A 17204-nucleotide genomic window follows, 5' to 3' on the forward strand; every position below is an offset into this window, starting at 1 on the left:
GTGTGCTTTGCCAAGCACCACAACAACCAGATGGTGCTGGGCTGCTGGGTGGTGTTTCTCCTCAGTCAATACACATACAGCCCGTGTGCACAGCTGGGCAAGTGTTTGAGAGGGACCATCCCAAAGGAAAATGCCACACGAGCCCCCCAGGAGCCCTGAGCACCCTCTGCTCTGCAGTACCCTCACGTTCCAGCTGGAAGTTCAGCAGCCAAGGACACAATGGGAACAAGCTCCAAGGAAGCTGCTGCGATTAAACTGTCACAGTGCTATTAGCAATTCATCAAATTATCCAGATAACTGGGATTTTTCAGGCTGGGGGATCAAACGCCCTTTCACAGCCAACGTACAGTCCATGAGATGTAAAAGTCCATTGTTAGGGAAGTGAGGCTGAGCCTCCGAAACTGGTCATGAAAGCGATTCCCACTGTGTGGGCTGAGGTTTGTAAAGCCTTCCCCCAGCTTGGGGCTGACCCTGACCTTGCTCTGGGAGCAGCAGCACAGGGAAAGTCTCTGCCTGAGAATTCCCAGTTGTTGGTGTGCGTGAGGAGCAGCCGAGCTCTCCTCCGCCTCCGGCCTCGCTCAGCCCAGGGCACATTCCCCTTGTTCCTCCTTGGGAAGGAGCACAGTTCAGTCTCCATGTGCCTGAGGAAAGCTCTGTGCTCTCCTGCAACGTCTTGGCTTGCCCAGGACTCTGGTGGGTGTGGGATTTGGCTCACGACTTCAGTCCAGCTTCGGTGGCACAGAGTTTATTGTGTTGGGAACTGTCCCTCCCTGAAAAATACAGATCTGGGATGATAATCCGAAATGTTGAGCCACCAGGGTTGCTCCTCAGGGGTTCCTCAGGGTTTCTCAGGTTGTTTCTCAAGCTTCTCTGCAGGGTTGCCTGTAAATTCCTGTGTCAGTGCAAACCCTAAAACTCTGCTCTGGGAGGCTCCGTGTTCCTTGTGGAATATTAAAACCCCTGTTCCAGTCAAAGAAATTACTTCAAATGCTTTGTTTGTTTGTTTTTCTATCATGCTCATGTGCAGCAGACTGAGGTCAGAGTCTTTTGGAACACAGAGCACAGCAAAATGCACATAAGTTGTGGGTCTAAGTGTGGAGTCTTCTCCACACCAAAGATTATTCCTTTGAATTAAAAAAAGAGATATTTTATCAAAGTTGCAGACATTTTAACAAGAAACAAAAAGTCCCTTTTTCCCTCTTTAATCCCTCAGAGTCTCAGGAAAGCCTGGAGCGGTCGGAGAGGCGCAGGGAAAGGTGGGAGCAGAAGCAGCACAGGAGGAGAAGGCTTAGGCAGCGCTCCATCAGCAGGGAGAAGTGGGTGGAAACGCTGGTGGTGGCAGACACCAAGATGGTGGAGTTCCATGGCAGTGAGAACATCGAGAAGTACGTGCTGACCGTGATGAACATGGTGAGTGCTGGCCTGGCAGGGCAGAGCCGCCGTGTCCTGGGAGTGGGGCTGTGAGACATGGAGTCATGGATCAGGGAATGGCTGGGGTGGGAGGGACCTTAAAGCTCATCCAATTCTACCCCCTGTGGGCAGGGACACCTCCCACCAGCCCAGGGTGCTCCAAGCCCTGTCCAACCTGGCCTTGGACTCTTCCAGGGCTGGGGCAGCCACAGCTGCTCTGGGTAAAAGACTTCAGGGCTTTCCAGGACTCATCTTTAGTGGGACTTCAGCAAACCTCTCACCACTCTGGCTCTTCCCACTCACCCCTTGGCTTTGCTGCCCTGCTCAGTGCTCTGACCCTGCAGGAGGACGGGTCAGTGTCAGCAAATCTGAGGCCAAAACCTCTGTGCAGGTGGGAGCAGCTCAGCTGCCACCATTTCACCTTCCTGTGGGGCTCAAGGGCTGCTCCCTTCTCCTTCCCTCCATGGGGTGGGTGATGTGGCCTTCCAGGGAGGTCTCCCAAAGGGAGACTTGCTCCAAGGAAGGGAGGTGGTGGGTGCCAGAGCTGGCACTAGTCAGGTTAGCAGGAGAGACAAGAGCAGCTTTCCTGGGAAGGAACACCAGATTGTGGTGGTCTCCACTGGGAATCTGGGAGTCGTTTCTGATGCCATAGAACAAGCACATAAGTCAGGGGGAGTTGGTTCAGTCTGTTTCTTCTGCTGCTGCCACAGCATTCCAGAAGAGCTTTGACTGATGCCAGGAAAGGGTGGGATCAGGCAGAGAACCTCAGGTAACATCCCTGCATTTCTGGGGGGTGGTGAAGGCACCCAGAGAGCTCCAAGTTCCTTTGAGATGTTAAACATCTCTATTAGTGAGAGCAGAGGGGTTCCCCTGGGCGCTTCTGGGTGAGTTCCAGTGTCTGCACTGATTATATCAAGTGTAAATGGAAATCATCGAAGGCCTCAGTCCAGCCCATGTCTGTTCTTGTCTTGATTTGGGGAATTCCCCAAGATGTTGTCAGCAGCTTCCAGTACCTTCCCCTGGAGCTCCTGTTCCTGCAGGGGGATGTGCCAGCAGCCGTGTCACAGGGCTGGGCTTTGTTCTGAGCTTTGTTTCCTTGGCATTCCCGTGTCACAGGTGGCAGGGCTGTTCCACCACGCCAGCATCGGGAACCCCATCCACATCGCCATAGTGCGGCTCATCCTGCTGGAGCACGAGGAGGTGAGAGCAAACCAGGGCGACTCACCCCACCCTGGCAGCCAGGCTGGGATGCACTGGGAGCTGCCTGGAAACCCAGGCTCCCCCCTGGGCTGTCTTCATGTCCTGGAGAAGCTTAAGAGGAATCCAGGCGCCCGTGTTTGCGTCCTTGGAGGTGGAGTCAGGAACAGTGTGGTCAGAGGAGCTGCTGAGTCTGATTTTTGGATGGTTTCTGATAACTCAGCATGGGTGTGGGAGCAGAGGGCTGTGGGGCACTGGGTGGTCGTGTCCCAGCTGAGTGGTGGCTTTGGGGCCACTCAGACAGGCTCTCAGTGTGTCCTTCGCCCTCGACCCAGATGGGATATTTCCCTGCAGTGTTTCTTAGCCCTCTTTACTGGATGATTTAATGTTTTGGTTGAATCACAGATGAAAAGAAAGCAGGAAAGGGACTGTCTTCCCACCCAGCCTACAACCTATAAACATGGAGCAATTCCATCTGGATGGCAGTCACTGCTGATTCCACTCTGATGTGTCTGAGATCAGACCTCTCCCCTCTCCGCCCCAAACCCCAGACAGCTCCAGCAGTGATATGACAGCAGAATTCTCCTTTTTCAGGAGGACCTGAAGATCTCCCATCATGCAGACAACACCTTGAAAAGCTTTTGCAAGTGGCAGAAGAGCATCAATGTGAAAGGAGATTCCCATCCCCTGCACCATGATGTTGCTGTCCTGCTCACCAGGTATCGTGTCCTCGTGCTGAGTTGGTGCTGTAGGTGCTGCTCCCTCAGGTAGAACCTTCCCCAGCTGCAGGTAGAGGGGCAGACAGGAATATCTTGGTGGGAACTGGTGAAATCTCACTCTCCACACCTGAGCCCTGCCTGGACACCTGCACATAACATGTAATGTGAATTCTGGAGATATCTGGGTCCTAATGGCTGGAACTCTGCTGGAAGGTGTCCCTGCCCATGGCAGGAGACTGGAAAGAGATGAGCTTTGAAGTCCCTTTCAACCCAAACCACTCCAAAACTCTGTGATTCTATGAACTGGTCCCAAATCTCAGGTTTAAACCTGGACACAGCTCCCAGTTGAGGCTTCCAACCCAGGTTTTCTCCATGGCCCTATTGCCAAGCCCCAGAACGGCTGGATTGTCCCAGGAGTTGTACACAGGGATTAACTCTCCCTTTTCCCTTGGAGGCTGGGCTTGGCAGAGGAGCCCCTGGGAAGCCCCTGACCTCCCATGGAGCTAACAGGAATCCATGCCTCTGGCCAAGTTTATATACCTTGCAGTCAAAGCCTACTCTGAGGGTTTCAGGCTGTGCCTTGGCTTTTGGCAATGTTGTGGTGGTTTGGGGGATGATTCACAACCCACAACAGCTTTATTTTCTCTGGGAAGTTGCTTTGTAGCAGAAATGAGGCACTTCTGGCCTTGTACTTCAGTGGAGTTGTTCATCCTGGGTGGCTGGAGCTGCCCTGGCCCACGGCACCCCTGGGTTGTGTTTCCCCATAGTAATTGTTTTATTATTCCCAGCATCAGTTTTATTTATACAGTGGAATAAACGTGGCCAGGCTGGCCAGCAGTTCCCATTAATCAGACTTAATAACGAGCTGGGGATACTGGGAGAGGACAGGGGAAAGCAGAGGTCTGAAATGTTTCCACTGAGGACGGATGTTGGATGTCTCCTTTCTCACTTCTGTTTGGCCGCTGTCCGTGTGTCTGGGCCGTGTCCCACGCTCTGTCCCGCTGCCTTCCAACGCCCTCTTTGCTCTGTGTCTGTCTGTCTGTGCCTGTGCCCAAGGAAGGACATCTGTGCTGCCATGAACAGGCCCTGTGAGACCCTGGGGCTGTCCCACGTGGCAGGGATGTGCCAACCCCACCGGAGCTGCAACATCAACGAGGACACGGGGCTGCCCTTGGCCTTCACCGTGGCCCACGAGCTTGGACACAGGTACCCTCAGCTCCACCCTGCTCCTCTCCCTCTGCACTGCTCCCCTGGGGCTGCACAAGGCACGGGGGGAGGTTGGGAGAAGGTTCCCAAGGTGGTTCCTCACTGGTGCAAACCCTCCTTTGCCCACCAGGGATTTCATTCCAGAATTAAGGTTTTGGTTGCCCCAGGTTTAATGAAAACCATACAATCCAAAGCAACCTGGACAAATTGTGTTGGTGTTATAGCCTGTGCTGGTTTGGGAAGGTTTTGGAGCAGCTTTAAAACAGGATCTGTCTGTAGAATCAGCAACAGATTTCAATTCAATTTTGACAAGATCACTTGAACATCATAGTTCACAATGGACGTGTGTGTGGGGAACACCCAGCAGGAAGTTTAATTAAATGATCTTGTTCGACATTCCTGAGTATTCAGTGGGAATGCTGAAATAAAAGCACAGGACAAAGTTTGGGGCAGTGTCCCTGGTATCAGTGAAACACCCCCAGGCTGTGCCGGTGCCGTGTCCGGCGTCGCGCGGTGCCGGGAGGCGGCGGCTGCACGTGGCTCATCTCCCCTCTGTGGGCCTGTGCTCTTACACAGTTTTGGGATTCAGCATGATGGAAGCAGCAATGACTGTGAGCCAGTTGGGAAAAGACCTTTCATCATGTCTCCACAGCTCCTGTATGACACGTCCCCACTCACCTGGTCCCGCTGCAGCCGCGAGTACATCACACGATTCCTCGAGTAAGTCCTTCCTCCTCTTCTTCCTCACTGGGGCAGTGCTGGGGGGCTGAGGACCCAGGGCACAGGGGAATGCTCTTACCCAGAGAAGCTGTGGCTGCCCCATCCCTGGAACTGTTCGAGGCCAGGTTGGATGGGGCTTGGGGCAACCTGGTGGAAGGTGTCCCTGCCCGTGGCAGGGATTGGAACTGGATGGGCTTTAAGGCCTTTTCCAACCCAAACCATTCTGGGATTCCATGGTCTCCCCGGGTTGCCTCACTCCATGCTGTGAAGGGGGCTCAGGAGTGTTTGGAGGTGGAACAGGGGCTGTGGTTGCACAAATAAAACCAGAGTGGTTTCCTCGATGCTCTCAGCAGTTTCTGCACAGGGTGGATGATTGTCTGCCTGAGGAGGCATCACGTGAGGAAACGAGACCCAGCCAAATTCTTCCCTGCTTTTGTTTATTTTTAGCACCCAGGGCTGATTTTTCAGGCTGTTGTTCTGCAGTTCCAAGGAACACAGCCCAGAGATTTATGTTTGTCAGCCAGTGACTTGCACTGGAGGAGCATTTCCCTTCCTTGCTACAGCAAGGTTTGAAAACAGCGAGAAGCAGCAATGGGAGAGCTGAGCAAGCGTGGGGAGGCTGCCAGGGCTGAGCTCCTGCTCCCAAACCCCATCCTGGGACATGTGGGCTCAGCCCCACACAGGGTGAATTGCAGTTGATTTATGGCTTTCAGAGGAATGGAGCCTTCCTGCCTCTGAAGTGCTCTTGGCCCTCTGCTTTTAACTTTCACGTTTGCATTAAGAATTTTCTGCTTGTCATGACCTTGGGCTGCTACAAGCTGGGATGGGGGAGAGGCAGAGCAGCTGGATGCTCCTCTGCTCGGGTTCTGGTCTCTCTGCCCCCCCCAGAAGGGGCAGCTCTTCCTTTGGAGCAGCACAAAGCCCAGCAGGGCTCTGTCCCTGGCTGTGACATCCCCCTGGCCAGGGAGGGGCCCCCACAGACATGAGTTGTTATAATGTGGTGTTGGCAGGAGGGCAGAAAGGAGGGAGCCAGAAATGGGAACCTGCTGACCTGGGGTTGCTGGATGTGCTTGGAACAGACCTCACATTTGGGAAAAAACCACTCTTAGATGATGATTATTGTTATTTTACAGAAGATTGTTATTTTACAAGCTCTGCTCAATGTTAAAGCATCTGAAAGTGGTTCCTGGCAGTGGCACAGCCCTGGCACGGTGGGTCAGCCCTGGTGCAGCTGGGACTGGAGACCATCCTGGGTCAGGGTGTGCTCAGACACCCAGGGGCACTGGCAGAGGTGCCCTCCCTGCTGTGGCAGTGGTGTCCCCAAGGAAGGAGCATGCCTGGCTCAGGCTGATGTGGGATGCCAGCCCAGGGGGTGGTGATGCTCCTGCCATGGAGGGATCACTCCAGACCCAGTGTCATGCCAGTCCCAGGTCGTGCCAGCACATCCCAGACAAGCCCTTTTTGGTTTTCCTGCCTGCCAGAGTTCAAGGAGAGTCTGGACAGCACTCCAAGGCATGTGGTGCTATTATTGGGGTGTCCTTTGCAGGGCTGGGAGTTGGACTCCATGATCCTTGTGGGTCCCTTCCAGCTCAGGAGATTCTGTGATTCCATGAGTCAGCAGTTCTGGGATTTTCCCCTCTAACCCACTGGATGATGCTGTCAGGCTCTTTGCTCCCCACCCCTCACCATGACACAGGCTCTTTCCCAGCCCAGCTGGTGGCACATCCTTGTTAGGTGGGATCTGGTATGTCCTGAGCCCGGGATGGAATGGAGCAGCCTCCCCTCATTTTGGCAGCAGCCCTGGCACGGCTGCACCCTGTCCCTTCTCCCTTCAGTCTTTGCTCTACATCAAACCACCAGTTTTTTAGCTTCTCTCCACAGTGCTGGACCTCTTCTTCCATCCTCCTCCTCTTCCCAGGGTCTGGGTCTTTCTCCTGCCACATCCAGCAGCTCCTGCTGGTGCAGATGATTCTTCCCAAACTCCAATCTTTGCCTTTCTTTTTATTCAGTTCTGTCCTGACTCTTTTTAGACCCTTCCTCCAGTTCTCTGAGAGCTTTTGGAATTTTAATCCTGCTCTCAAATGTATCTGCAGATCCTCCCAGCCTGCTCACAGATGGAGATTTAATCATTGTTCCATCCACTCCATCATGCAGCCCCTTAGGAAGGGGCTGGAACAGGCAGAGGCAGCTCAGCCCCCTGCGTGTTTCCCTGCAGAGTGGGATTCACTGCAGAGCCCTGCAAAGCCAGAGGGAAACTCAGGCCAAGTTTTCCTGGCTTGGAGATGTGTTTTGGCCGTTGAAGAGACCAGTAGAAAAGTCATAAATTATTTAATGAAGAAATAGGGTCTGAACAGAGCACTGGAAAGCTGATGGCAGATCTCAGTCACTCCCATGTTGGGACAGGGACCTCTCCCTAGGCTGGGGCAAGGCAGGGAGTGCCCTGAGCAGGTCAGGGGGATAAGAGGGTTGGGGTAGTTTGGAAGGGTCATGGGGGACCCCATGTGCTGGAGCCCCAACAGGCAATGGGTGAACTGCTCCAGAGCAGCACCAGTGTCACACATGTGGCTCATCCAGCATGAAGTGCTTAAGCCTGGACTTTTCCCAGTAAAGGCACCATTCCTTCCATTTTGAAGGAAAATACTCCAAGTGTTTTCCACCAGCAGATAAAGAAACTAGGAAAAGGGTAAAGAAGACAGGACAAGAAAGAATGGCTTCCCACTGCCAGAGGGCAGGGACAGATGGGATATTGGGTAGAAATTCTTCCTATGAGGGTGAGCAGGCCCTGACACAGATTTCTCAGAGAAGCTGTGGCTGCCCCATCCCTGGGAGTGTCCAAGGCCAGGGCTTGGAGCACCCTGGGCTGGTGGGAGGTGTCCCTGCCAATGGCAGAGGGTGGAATGAGATGGTCTTTAAGGCCCCTTCCCACCCAAATCATTCTGGGATTCTGGGATTCTATGTAAATACCTGTGGGGTGTCATGCACTGACCCCTCTGTGTGCCTGGAACTGTCTGCATCCTGACACTGTGTCCAGCTGCCTAATCCAGGCTTAATCCATCCTGGCTCAGCCCTGCATGGCTCACAGTGATCCTTCCCTTCCCACTGGGATGGGAGAGACAGGATGCTCCTGCTGTTGGGCATCTGGAAATGAGATTTTCCAGCCTTTGGGCTGCTGAAAGCAACCTGTTTCCTGAATTTTCCAATAGGGAAATACAAGTCTATTGCACTAAGGATGTACATGGGATTTTAAGGGGCTGTCTCCAGCCATGTGAGCTGTTTCAGGTGTCCAGAGTGGAACTCCCTGGGTGGGATGGGAAAGGGAGGTGCATGTTCTGCTGGGATCACCCCGTGGTTCTGCTGCACCCAGAGCAGGAGCCCCCTGTGCTTCCAGCCCTTGTTTCTGTGTTGCTGCTTTGGGTTAAAAAGGAATCTTGTTTCAAGTTAATTCAGACCCGTTCCCAATCACAACAAACCCGAGTAATCTAATCTGCCCTGACAGCCTTGCCAGAGGCTTTGCCTTGCTGGAAACAAGTTTGTTTAAATCAACACTGAAGGCTGAGCTGGTGACAGTTCCATGTGTGTTTGGGAAGTATCGTAGTGAAGGCAGGGGAGGCAGCCCTGCAGCCTGGCCATCCCCACCTCCTGCCTGGGCTGCCCCCCTTCCACCTCTGCTCCAGAGGAGCCTCTCCAGACCACTGGGAGCACTTTTTGCAGCAGCAAATCTGAGTGTGAGCACATTTGGCTGCTGCTGATCTCCTTTTTTCCTCTTGGCAGTGTGTTGACACAGGGCTGGAGATCTGCAGGGACATTTCTGGAGCTTGTGGGGTCCACTGGGATGTTTCTGAAGGTTATGGGGGCCTCAGGGACATTTCTGGGGTCACCATGATGTATCAGCATGGGGACAGCAGGTGGTTTTCAGCAGTGAAATGTTTCTGCAGTGAATGCCTGAATGGTGGAAGTGGGGTCCTGGCTGAGGGCTGAGCTGATGTTCTCTTCACAAAGCAGAGATCCAGGGGGTTATTCCCAGGGAAAGTTATGTTTCTGGCTTTCTGCCAGGGGTATCTAACAGGGGGAAAGGAGGGCAAGGCACCAGCCTGGGGAGCTACCCAGAGAAGCCCCTGCTGCCTTTGCCCCTTCCCCTTCCCAATATCCTGCCATGCTTGAGGGACATGGGGTGATCACTCCGGGGGGCTCCCACCCCAAAATCAGGTACCCACATGTGCCAATTGGCAATGGAGCAGTTCCAGGGCTGATTGCAGAGCAGGGATCCTGTCAGTGAGAATTGCTAATTGCTCCTCATCACGTGGGACATTAATGAGCTGCGGGAGCTGTGCCCGGGGGCCCTGGTGACACTGCTGTACCCTCTCTTTCAGCCGGGGCTGGGGGCTGTGCCTGGACGACCCCCCCGCCCGGGAGGTGCTGGATTTCCCCCTGGTGCCCCCGGGGGTGCTCTACGACGTGGGCCACCAGTGCCGGCTGCAGTACGGCCCCTACTCCACCTTCTGCGACGACATGGACGTAAGCTGGGACTGCCCTCGGGCTGCTCTCCGGGGCGGGGACACTGCTGGGGCCACACTCTGCTCTGTGGGTCAGATCTGTGCCCGAGGGCTGGCCGGGCAGTAACCATGCCCTGCACAACCTCCTTTCCTGCAGAGTGTCTGCAACACGCTGTGGTGCACGGTGGGGAACACGTGTCATTCCAAGCTGGATGCTGCTGTCGATGGCACGGCGTGTGGGGACAACAAGGTAATGGGACAGACCCCTCCCTGGCCTCAGGGACCCCCAGTCCTGCACACAGAGGGGCTTCACAGGCTCCAGCACGGGGGTGGGCTCATCCTGCTGCCCATGCTCTGCCCAAACACCTGCTGCTCCCAGGAGGGGCTGCCTTCAGGGAAGCTTCAAAATCCTTAGGAAGCTGAAATACACAGTTGATGACCATGGCAGGAGAGCACAAGGCTTGTTCTGCTCTCTGTCTGCTGTGGTGGTGGATGTTCATCCCTGGGATCTTCCCCACTTCTGAGAAGGCACCTCTGAGCCTCTCTGGCTCTTCCCTCTGGGCTAAGATTGGTCTTAGAATCCCCTTAATGAGGGGTCTCAGTGGAGGTTTGGGTTTGTTGCCTCAGACAAGTCCTCAAATAGCCCAGAATCTCTGTATTTCCCTTTGCTGGAGGTACTCCAGGCTCTGCCAGAGCGAAGCATGGATTTCCATGGCACAATCTGTGTGCTGGGTGCCAGTCTCTAACTCAGCAGCAGTTATTGCACCCCTCACCTTGCTCTTTCTTCTGTGCCTCTGCAGTGGTGCTTCAATGGGGAGTGTGTTCCTGTGGGTCACCGTCCCGAGCCCATCGCCGGTGGCTGGAGCTCCTGGAGCTCGTGGGCCGCCTGTTCCCGGAGCTGCGGCGCCGGAGTGCAGAGTGCTGAGAGGCACTGCAACACCCCCACGTGAGTGGCTCTGCCCCAGGCTGCCTGAGCCCTCCTCAGGGCTCACTCACAGGATCCCAGACTGGTTTGGTTGGAAGGAACCTTCAGGGACACCTTCCACCAGCCCAGGCTGCTCCAGCCTGGCCTTGGACACTCCCAGGGATGGGGCAGCCACAGTTTCTCTGGGCACCTGTGCCAGGGCCTGCCCACCCTCACCGAGAAGGATTCCTTCCCAATCTGCCATCTAACCCTGCCCTCTGGCAGTGGGAAGCCATTCCTCCTTGTCCTGTCTCTCTATCCCTTGTCCAAAGTCCCTCTCCAGCTCTCTTGAAGCTCCTTCAGGCACTGGAAGATGCTCTGAGGTCTCCCTGGAGCCTTCTCTTCTCCAGGCTGAACCCTCAGCTCTCCCAGCCTGGCTCCAGAACAGAGGAAGCCAACTCTTCCTTATTCCCTGTACAGTCCATCTGTCCAGAGCAATTCTACCCTGGCTGTGTCGCATGGCTGAGCTGTGCCATCGTGCAGTTATTGGTCTGAATGAAGAGCTGTCGAGCACTGAGGGCATTTATGTCTTGGGATGATCCACGGGAGCCTCCATAGGGGCTGGATTTGCCCTGGCTCCTTCCCTGTGTCATCCTTGCTCCGTGCCTGCAGGGAGTGGTTGCAAACAAAGGCAAAGACTCCATGCTCAGAGCTGTAAAACACATCCAGTGGCCTTTAGTGACAGGACAGCAAACCAGGCATTCTTGGAGCCTGATTCAGAGCTGTTTTGGAAAATCCTGCTGCAGTTTATCAGCCCATTGCATTCCATAAGCCAGGGCTGGATTCTGCTGGGAAGCACCCAGGCGCTGCCAGAGGAGCTGCCTTCTCCATCCCATGATTTTTGGGCTGATTCATCTGCTCCTCAGATGTTCCCTTGGTCACTAAACCACTGTTGCACTGGATTCAGCCAAATCCCCTGGTTTGCCCTGGTGTTGGAGTGCCCTGGGATAGGGAGGAAAAGGACTTTGTGAGTGATGTGCCAGGGGAATTGCTTTTCCATGGCACAAGGAGCTCTGGCAGCCCCGGGAGCAGGTTTCTGATACCCAGACATGTGTTCTGCCCACCCTGTCCCTCGGGCATGTTTGGCACTGCTGCTGGGCTGTTGAGGGAAGTGCTGTGTTGTCAGGGTCCTGGGTCAAGAGCCAGGTCTGGTTTGACATGAGCTCCATGGCAGAAGTGCTGTGGTGGTTTATGGAGTGTTCCAAACACAGCTGTGGACAGGCAGGAGAGCAAACACTGGGAAAGCAGTGGAATTTCCCCAGCAGTTGTTTGCTTTGGCTACCGGAGGTAAATCTTCAGCTTTGCCTTTGGGATGAAGTAAATGTGTGCTGGGCACCCCTCCTCCCACAGGCATTCCCTCGGGGGAGGGCATGTAAACACAGCCCTAAAATAATCATTAACTTCATTCTCTTCAGCAAAGTGTGTCCTGGAGAAGGAATTTTCATGAGGTTATGTGGATGTGGGCCATGGAGAGTGGTGTGGCCAGAGGAAAAGGCAGCATGGCAATAAAGGGTGGCAGTGTTGAGGGTCTGTTGGCATCTGAGAGAAAATTCTTGTGGCTTTGCATGTCCCTTTTAGTTTAAAAGACCATTGACAGCTTTGCTGTTCCCTTGGGCAGGAGAGGAGTGGAGCTGGAGAGGTACCCTGGGTGGGATGGAGAGCAGCTCCTCCAGAGCAGCTGCAGGGTGGGCACCAGGCTGGATGGAGCAACCTGCTCTAGGGAAGGTGTCCCTCCTGCCCATGGCAGGGGTGTGCAACGAGGTGGGCTTTAAGGTCCCTTCCACCTAAACCATGCCATGATTCTGTGACTGTAAGATCCCTTCCATCCCAAAGTTCTGTGTCTCCCTGATGTTCCTTTCCCCTGGCCAGGCCAAAGTACGGGGGCCGGTACTGCCTGGGGGAGCGCAAGCGGTTCCGCGTCTGCAACGTCCGGCCGTGCCCGCCCGACAGGCCCTCCTTCCGCCAGGTCCAGTGCAGCCAGTTCAACCCCATGCTCTACAAAGGGAAGCTCTACAAGTGGACTCCAGTGCCCAACAACAGTGAGTGGATATTGGGGCCACTCTTAGTAGGGGTAAGGGGGGTGCTAATGATGGTCAGAAGAGATCAGGCACAGCAGCATCAGAAGGCTTGGTCAGAATGCTTAGAGTTTATTTTTAGTTACAAATTCATTTGTTATGTGCTCCTGTATCCAACATGTCATGACACTATTGGTTTGTTAATTTACTAAGCAAACATGGAAACATCCTACTGGTTACAAGGTATCCCATATTCTACAAGTTACTTTCTGCTCCTTAAGGGTGTACTCATCAATGACCTCAGACATCAGGGGATCCACATACACACTGTCACCCCCACAGGTGGAGGGCAGGGACCTCAAACAGCAAAGCTCAGACAGGGTCCCACGAACGGCCTGAGTGTGCTGTTTGCCTGAGACTCGCCCTGCAGGGTTTGAGCTCGTGGCTGGGCTTGCAGGGGCAGTGTGTGCTCCGGGAGGCAGCTCACACACACGGGGTTCAGTGTGTGCTCTGGGAGGCAGCTCACACACACGGGGCTCAGGGTGTGCTCTGGGAGGCAGCTCACACACACGGGGCTCAGGGTGTGCTCTGGGAGGCAGCTCACACACACGGGGCTCAGTGTGTGCTCTGGGAGGCAGCTCACACACACGAGGCTCAGTGTGTGCTCTGGGAGGCAGCTCACACACACGGGGCTCAGTGTGTGCTCTGGGAGGCAGCTCACACACACGGGGCTCAGTGTGTGCTCTGGGAGGCAGCTCACACACACGGGGCTCAGTGTGTGCTCTGGGAGGCAGCTCACACACACGGGGCTCAGTGTGTGCCTGCTGGGCTCCCCAGTTAACCCCTGTGAGCTGCACTGCCGCCCGGAGCACGAGTACTTTGCGGAGAAGCTGCGGGATGCGGTGGTGGACGGGACGCCGTGCTACGAGCAGGACGCCAGCCGGGACATGTGCATCAATGGCATCTGCAAGGTGGGCCTGGGCTGCTCCTCTGGCAGCCAGCCCAGAGACCCCTGCCTGGGAAAATGCAGTACCCATCCCTTAGGAGATCAGCCTCCCTTAGGGGATCAGTCTCCCATCCCTCGCGTGCTGAGCTCACTGCTTTTGTCATTCCCCACTCAGAAAGCATTCCTGATTTTCTGTGGGGTGTGTGGTACGCACGTGTTCCAGGCTCTGTGCTGGCCTCAAGGACATAGAGCACAACCTCAGCCAAGCTGGATGGGGCTTGGAGCAACCTGGTCTAGTGGAAGGTGTCCCTACCCATGGCAGAGGGTTGGAACTGGATTGTCTTTAACGCCTCTTGCAATCCAAACCATTCTATGATTCTATGAATCCACTGGAGATGGTGCAGAATGAACTGGGATATGCTGGTGTGGCTGGGGAGGCTTTGCCAAGCTGTGCCCTGGGTGTTACAGTTCCCCTCAGTGCCAGTGAGCTGATCCCTTCATTCGTGTCTTACCTTTTCCTAGGGAAACGGTCCTAAGGTTTGGGATGGAATAAGCCATTGCATTTGTGTTAAATTAGGGAATGAGAGGTGATCTGAGCTGCCATGGCACTGTGGGCTGCAAGGCAGAGTCCCACAGGGGAGGTGTCAAAGCTCAGGGCTGTGTGTCCCCTGGGGCTTGCACAGGGCCAGGTGCTCCTTACCCTGGGGCTGACAGGGGTCCCTTGCAGAACGTGGGCTGTGACTACGAGATCGACTCACACGCGGTGGAGGATCGGTGTGGGGTGTGCCACGGGGACGGCTCCACCTGCCACACTGTCCACAAGACCTTCGAGGACAGCGAGGGGCTGGGTAAGGGCACAGTGCTGTCCCCAGAGAACCAGCTGCCTGGGCCATGCAGGTCTGGGCTTGCTGTGCTGCTGCTGGGGCTGCTGCTGGGGCTGCTCACTCCCTGGGCATATTTTAACCCCAACTTGTCAATGTTTTTGAGTTCAGACAGCAGAGGATGCAGCTGGGTTCAGTGCAAGGTGGGCTTTGGTGCCCAGGGGTGCCTTACAGAGCTGTAAGGATCAGCATGATGCTGGCACTCAGTGGACACTGGCACCCACCCAGGGGACAGTAGCACCCACGAAGGGGACACTTTTACTCACTCACAGAACAGCAGCACCCACCCAGGGGACATAACAACCAGCCAGGGGACATAACAACCACCCAGGGGTCATAACAACCACCCAGGGGACAGTAGCACCCACGAAGGGGACACTTTTACTCACTCACAGAACAGCAGCACCCACCCAGGGGACATAACAACCATCCAGGGGACATAACAACCATCCAGGGGACTTAACAACCACCCAGGGGACTTAGCAACCACCCAGGGGACATAACAACCACCCAGGGGACTTAGCAACCACCCAGGGGACTTAGCAACCACCCAGGGGACATAACAACCACCCAGGGGACTTAACAACCGCCCAGGGGACTTAGCAACCACCCAGGGGACATAACAACCACCCAGGGGACTTAGCAACCACCCAGGGGACTTAGCAACCACCCAGGGGACATAACAACCACCCAGGGGACACTCAGCCACCCAAGAGCCAAATCATGTCTGCCACATCTTTGCCTCCCCAAGTCCAATGTTGGGTTCCATTGCCAGGCTATGTGGATATTGGGATTATCCCTGTGGGAGCCCGGGAGATCCGGATTGAAGAAGTCGCCGAAGCCGGGAATTTCCTGGCGCTGCGGAGCGAGGACCCGGAGAAGTATTTCCTGAATGGTGGCTGGACCATCCAGTGGAACGGGGACTACAGGGTGGCAGGAACCACCTTCACCTACAAGAGGACAGGGAACTGGGAGAACCTCACCTCTCCAGGGCCCACCGTGGAGCCCGTGTGGATCCAGGTACGATGGGGCACATGGCAGGGAGGATGGGGGGACAGAGCCACCGGATCTCCTGCCTTCCTGTGCGGGGCTGAGCCTCCATGGTCTGTCACAGCACTTCCCTGCATCCAAGGGATAGGGCCCTGCCTCTCCTGGCTGAGTGTGTCTCTCTGGGAGCCAACACTGGAGCAGCCAAGCACACACTGCCGGCCCAGGGAGCATTTCCAGCCCACACCACTGCCAGCTGAGCCTCATCCCCTTTGCAGCATTCCTCAAAATATTTACACAGGGAGGGAGCGTGAGGAGAGAGAGTGGTTTCCTGAGGCCCTTCCCATATCTTATCAAGAGCAGGGGTAAAGCCCTCAGTGCTTCTGGCTGGGCTGGACACTTAGGAGTGAGGGATGTGCCAGTTCATGCAAGGCTGTTGGGAATCAGAGTCAGGAGTGAGGGATGTGCCAGTTCATGCAAGGCTGTTGGGAATCAGTATCCTTGTTACCATGAGGCCAAGCTTTCCTCTGGAGAGGCCAGTGGGAATCATCCCACAGATGATGGCACAGCCGACTCCAGGCTGAAACCCCTCATGGTGCTGAGTGTGGGGCAGGGGCAGGGATGGAGCCACAGGACCCCCCAGGACCCTGCCCTGCCCCGGCGGTTGTGGTTCAGCCCTACGTACTCTCTGGAGCACCAGCCCCTCTGCAGAGGCTCTCCCAGAGCTCAGCCACCCTGAGCAGCCAAAATATCCTCCTGCCTTTCCTTCAGCAGGGGGATCCCGGGCCTGCTGCCTCCGAGGGCTGCTGTTAATGGGAACGCTGGCGTGCTCAGCACCCACAAATCACTTGCTGGGATTCGTAGTCTAATTAAAACCTTTGGACAAGAATGTTTCAATATTCATGCAGAGGTTTTGGAAAGATGCCCTGGCTCCTGCCAAAGCTCCAAGAACAACAAAGCTTTGGCAATAATGGGAGTGCTTAGGCTAAGAAAAACAGGGATAAACTCCCAGCCCTCATGAGCGCCGGTGCAGGAGGCACTTTGGGCAGGGCTTGTGTCAGCTGCAGAAGCAACGGGAGCCTGTTTCCAGCAGTTTAGGAAATTCCTCCAGGCAGGGACATCTTCCCTTAGACCAGGTTGCTCCAGGCCCTGTCCAACCTGGCCTTGGACACTTCCAGGGATGGGGCAACCACAGCTTCTCTGGGCACCCTGTGCCAGGCAATGCAGCCCTGGTCCAGAGCTGGGCAGAGAATCTCACCCTTCTGGACGTGCTGGGCAGGTCATTCTCCCTTGAGAAGCCCCCAGGGTGTGATGCCTCCACTCCCACTGCCCTGCCCAGGCCCCCCAACCACCTCTTGTCCCCCCAGCTGCTGTTCCAGGAGACCAACCCCGGGGTGCGGTACCAGTACACGATCCAGCGCCCGGCCGACAGCGACAACGAGGTGGAGCAGCCCGAGTTCCTGTGGCGCTTCGGCTCTTGGACCACCTGCACGGCCACGTGTGGCACTGGTGAGCCCAGAGCCGGGACACGCCGGGGAGGGAGCGGAGCAGGTGGAGCATCCCCAGGGATGCCTTAGAAATTCCTGGGTCTTGGGTTTCAGGAGGACTTAGGGGGAAAGAAAGGGGCCATCTGCCGAGGTCAGGGCTGCGGTGCCCCCGCGGCGCG

General features: G+C 55.5%; 1 protein-coding gene across 1 annotated transcript in view; it reads left to right on the forward strand.

The window, feature by feature from the left end:
• ADAMTS7 (ADAM metallopeptidase with thrombospondin type 1 motif 7) overlaps window positions 1–17204 on the forward strand; it is a 39851-nt gene that overhangs the window by 5442 nt on the left and 17205 nt on the right. Inside the window, exons 5-17 of the mRNA XM_071568080.1 lie at window positions 1214–1410; window positions 2527–2610; window positions 3202–3326; window positions 4383–4532; window positions 5109–5252; window positions 9623–9767; window positions 9903–9995; window positions 10546–10691; window positions 12579–12748; window positions 13562–13695; window positions 14398–14518; window positions 15327–15571; window positions 16906–17047. Coding sequence (XP_071424181.1) covers window positions 1214–1410; window positions 2527–2610; window positions 3202–3326; window positions 4383–4532; window positions 5109–5252; window positions 9623–9767; window positions 9903–9995; window positions 10546–10691; window positions 12579–12748; window positions 13562–13695; window positions 14398–14518; window positions 15327–15571; window positions 16906–17047 — 1896 coding nt within the window. The remainder of the gene's footprint in view (window positions 1–1213; window positions 1411–2526; window positions 2611–3201; window positions 3327–4382; window positions 4533–5108; window positions 5253–9622; window positions 9768–9902; window positions 9996–10545; window positions 10692–12578; window positions 12749–13561; window positions 13696–14397; window positions 14519–15326; window positions 15572–16905; window positions 17048–17204) is intronic.

The sequence above is a fragment of the Pithys albifrons genome, chromosome 13, assembly GCF_047495875.1.
Source record: "Pithys albifrons albifrons isolate INPA30051 chromosome 13, PitAlb_v1, whole genome shotgun sequence".
Classification (NCBI taxonomy): Eukaryota; Metazoa; Chordata; class Aves; order Passeriformes; family Thamnophilidae; genus Pithys; species Pithys albifrons.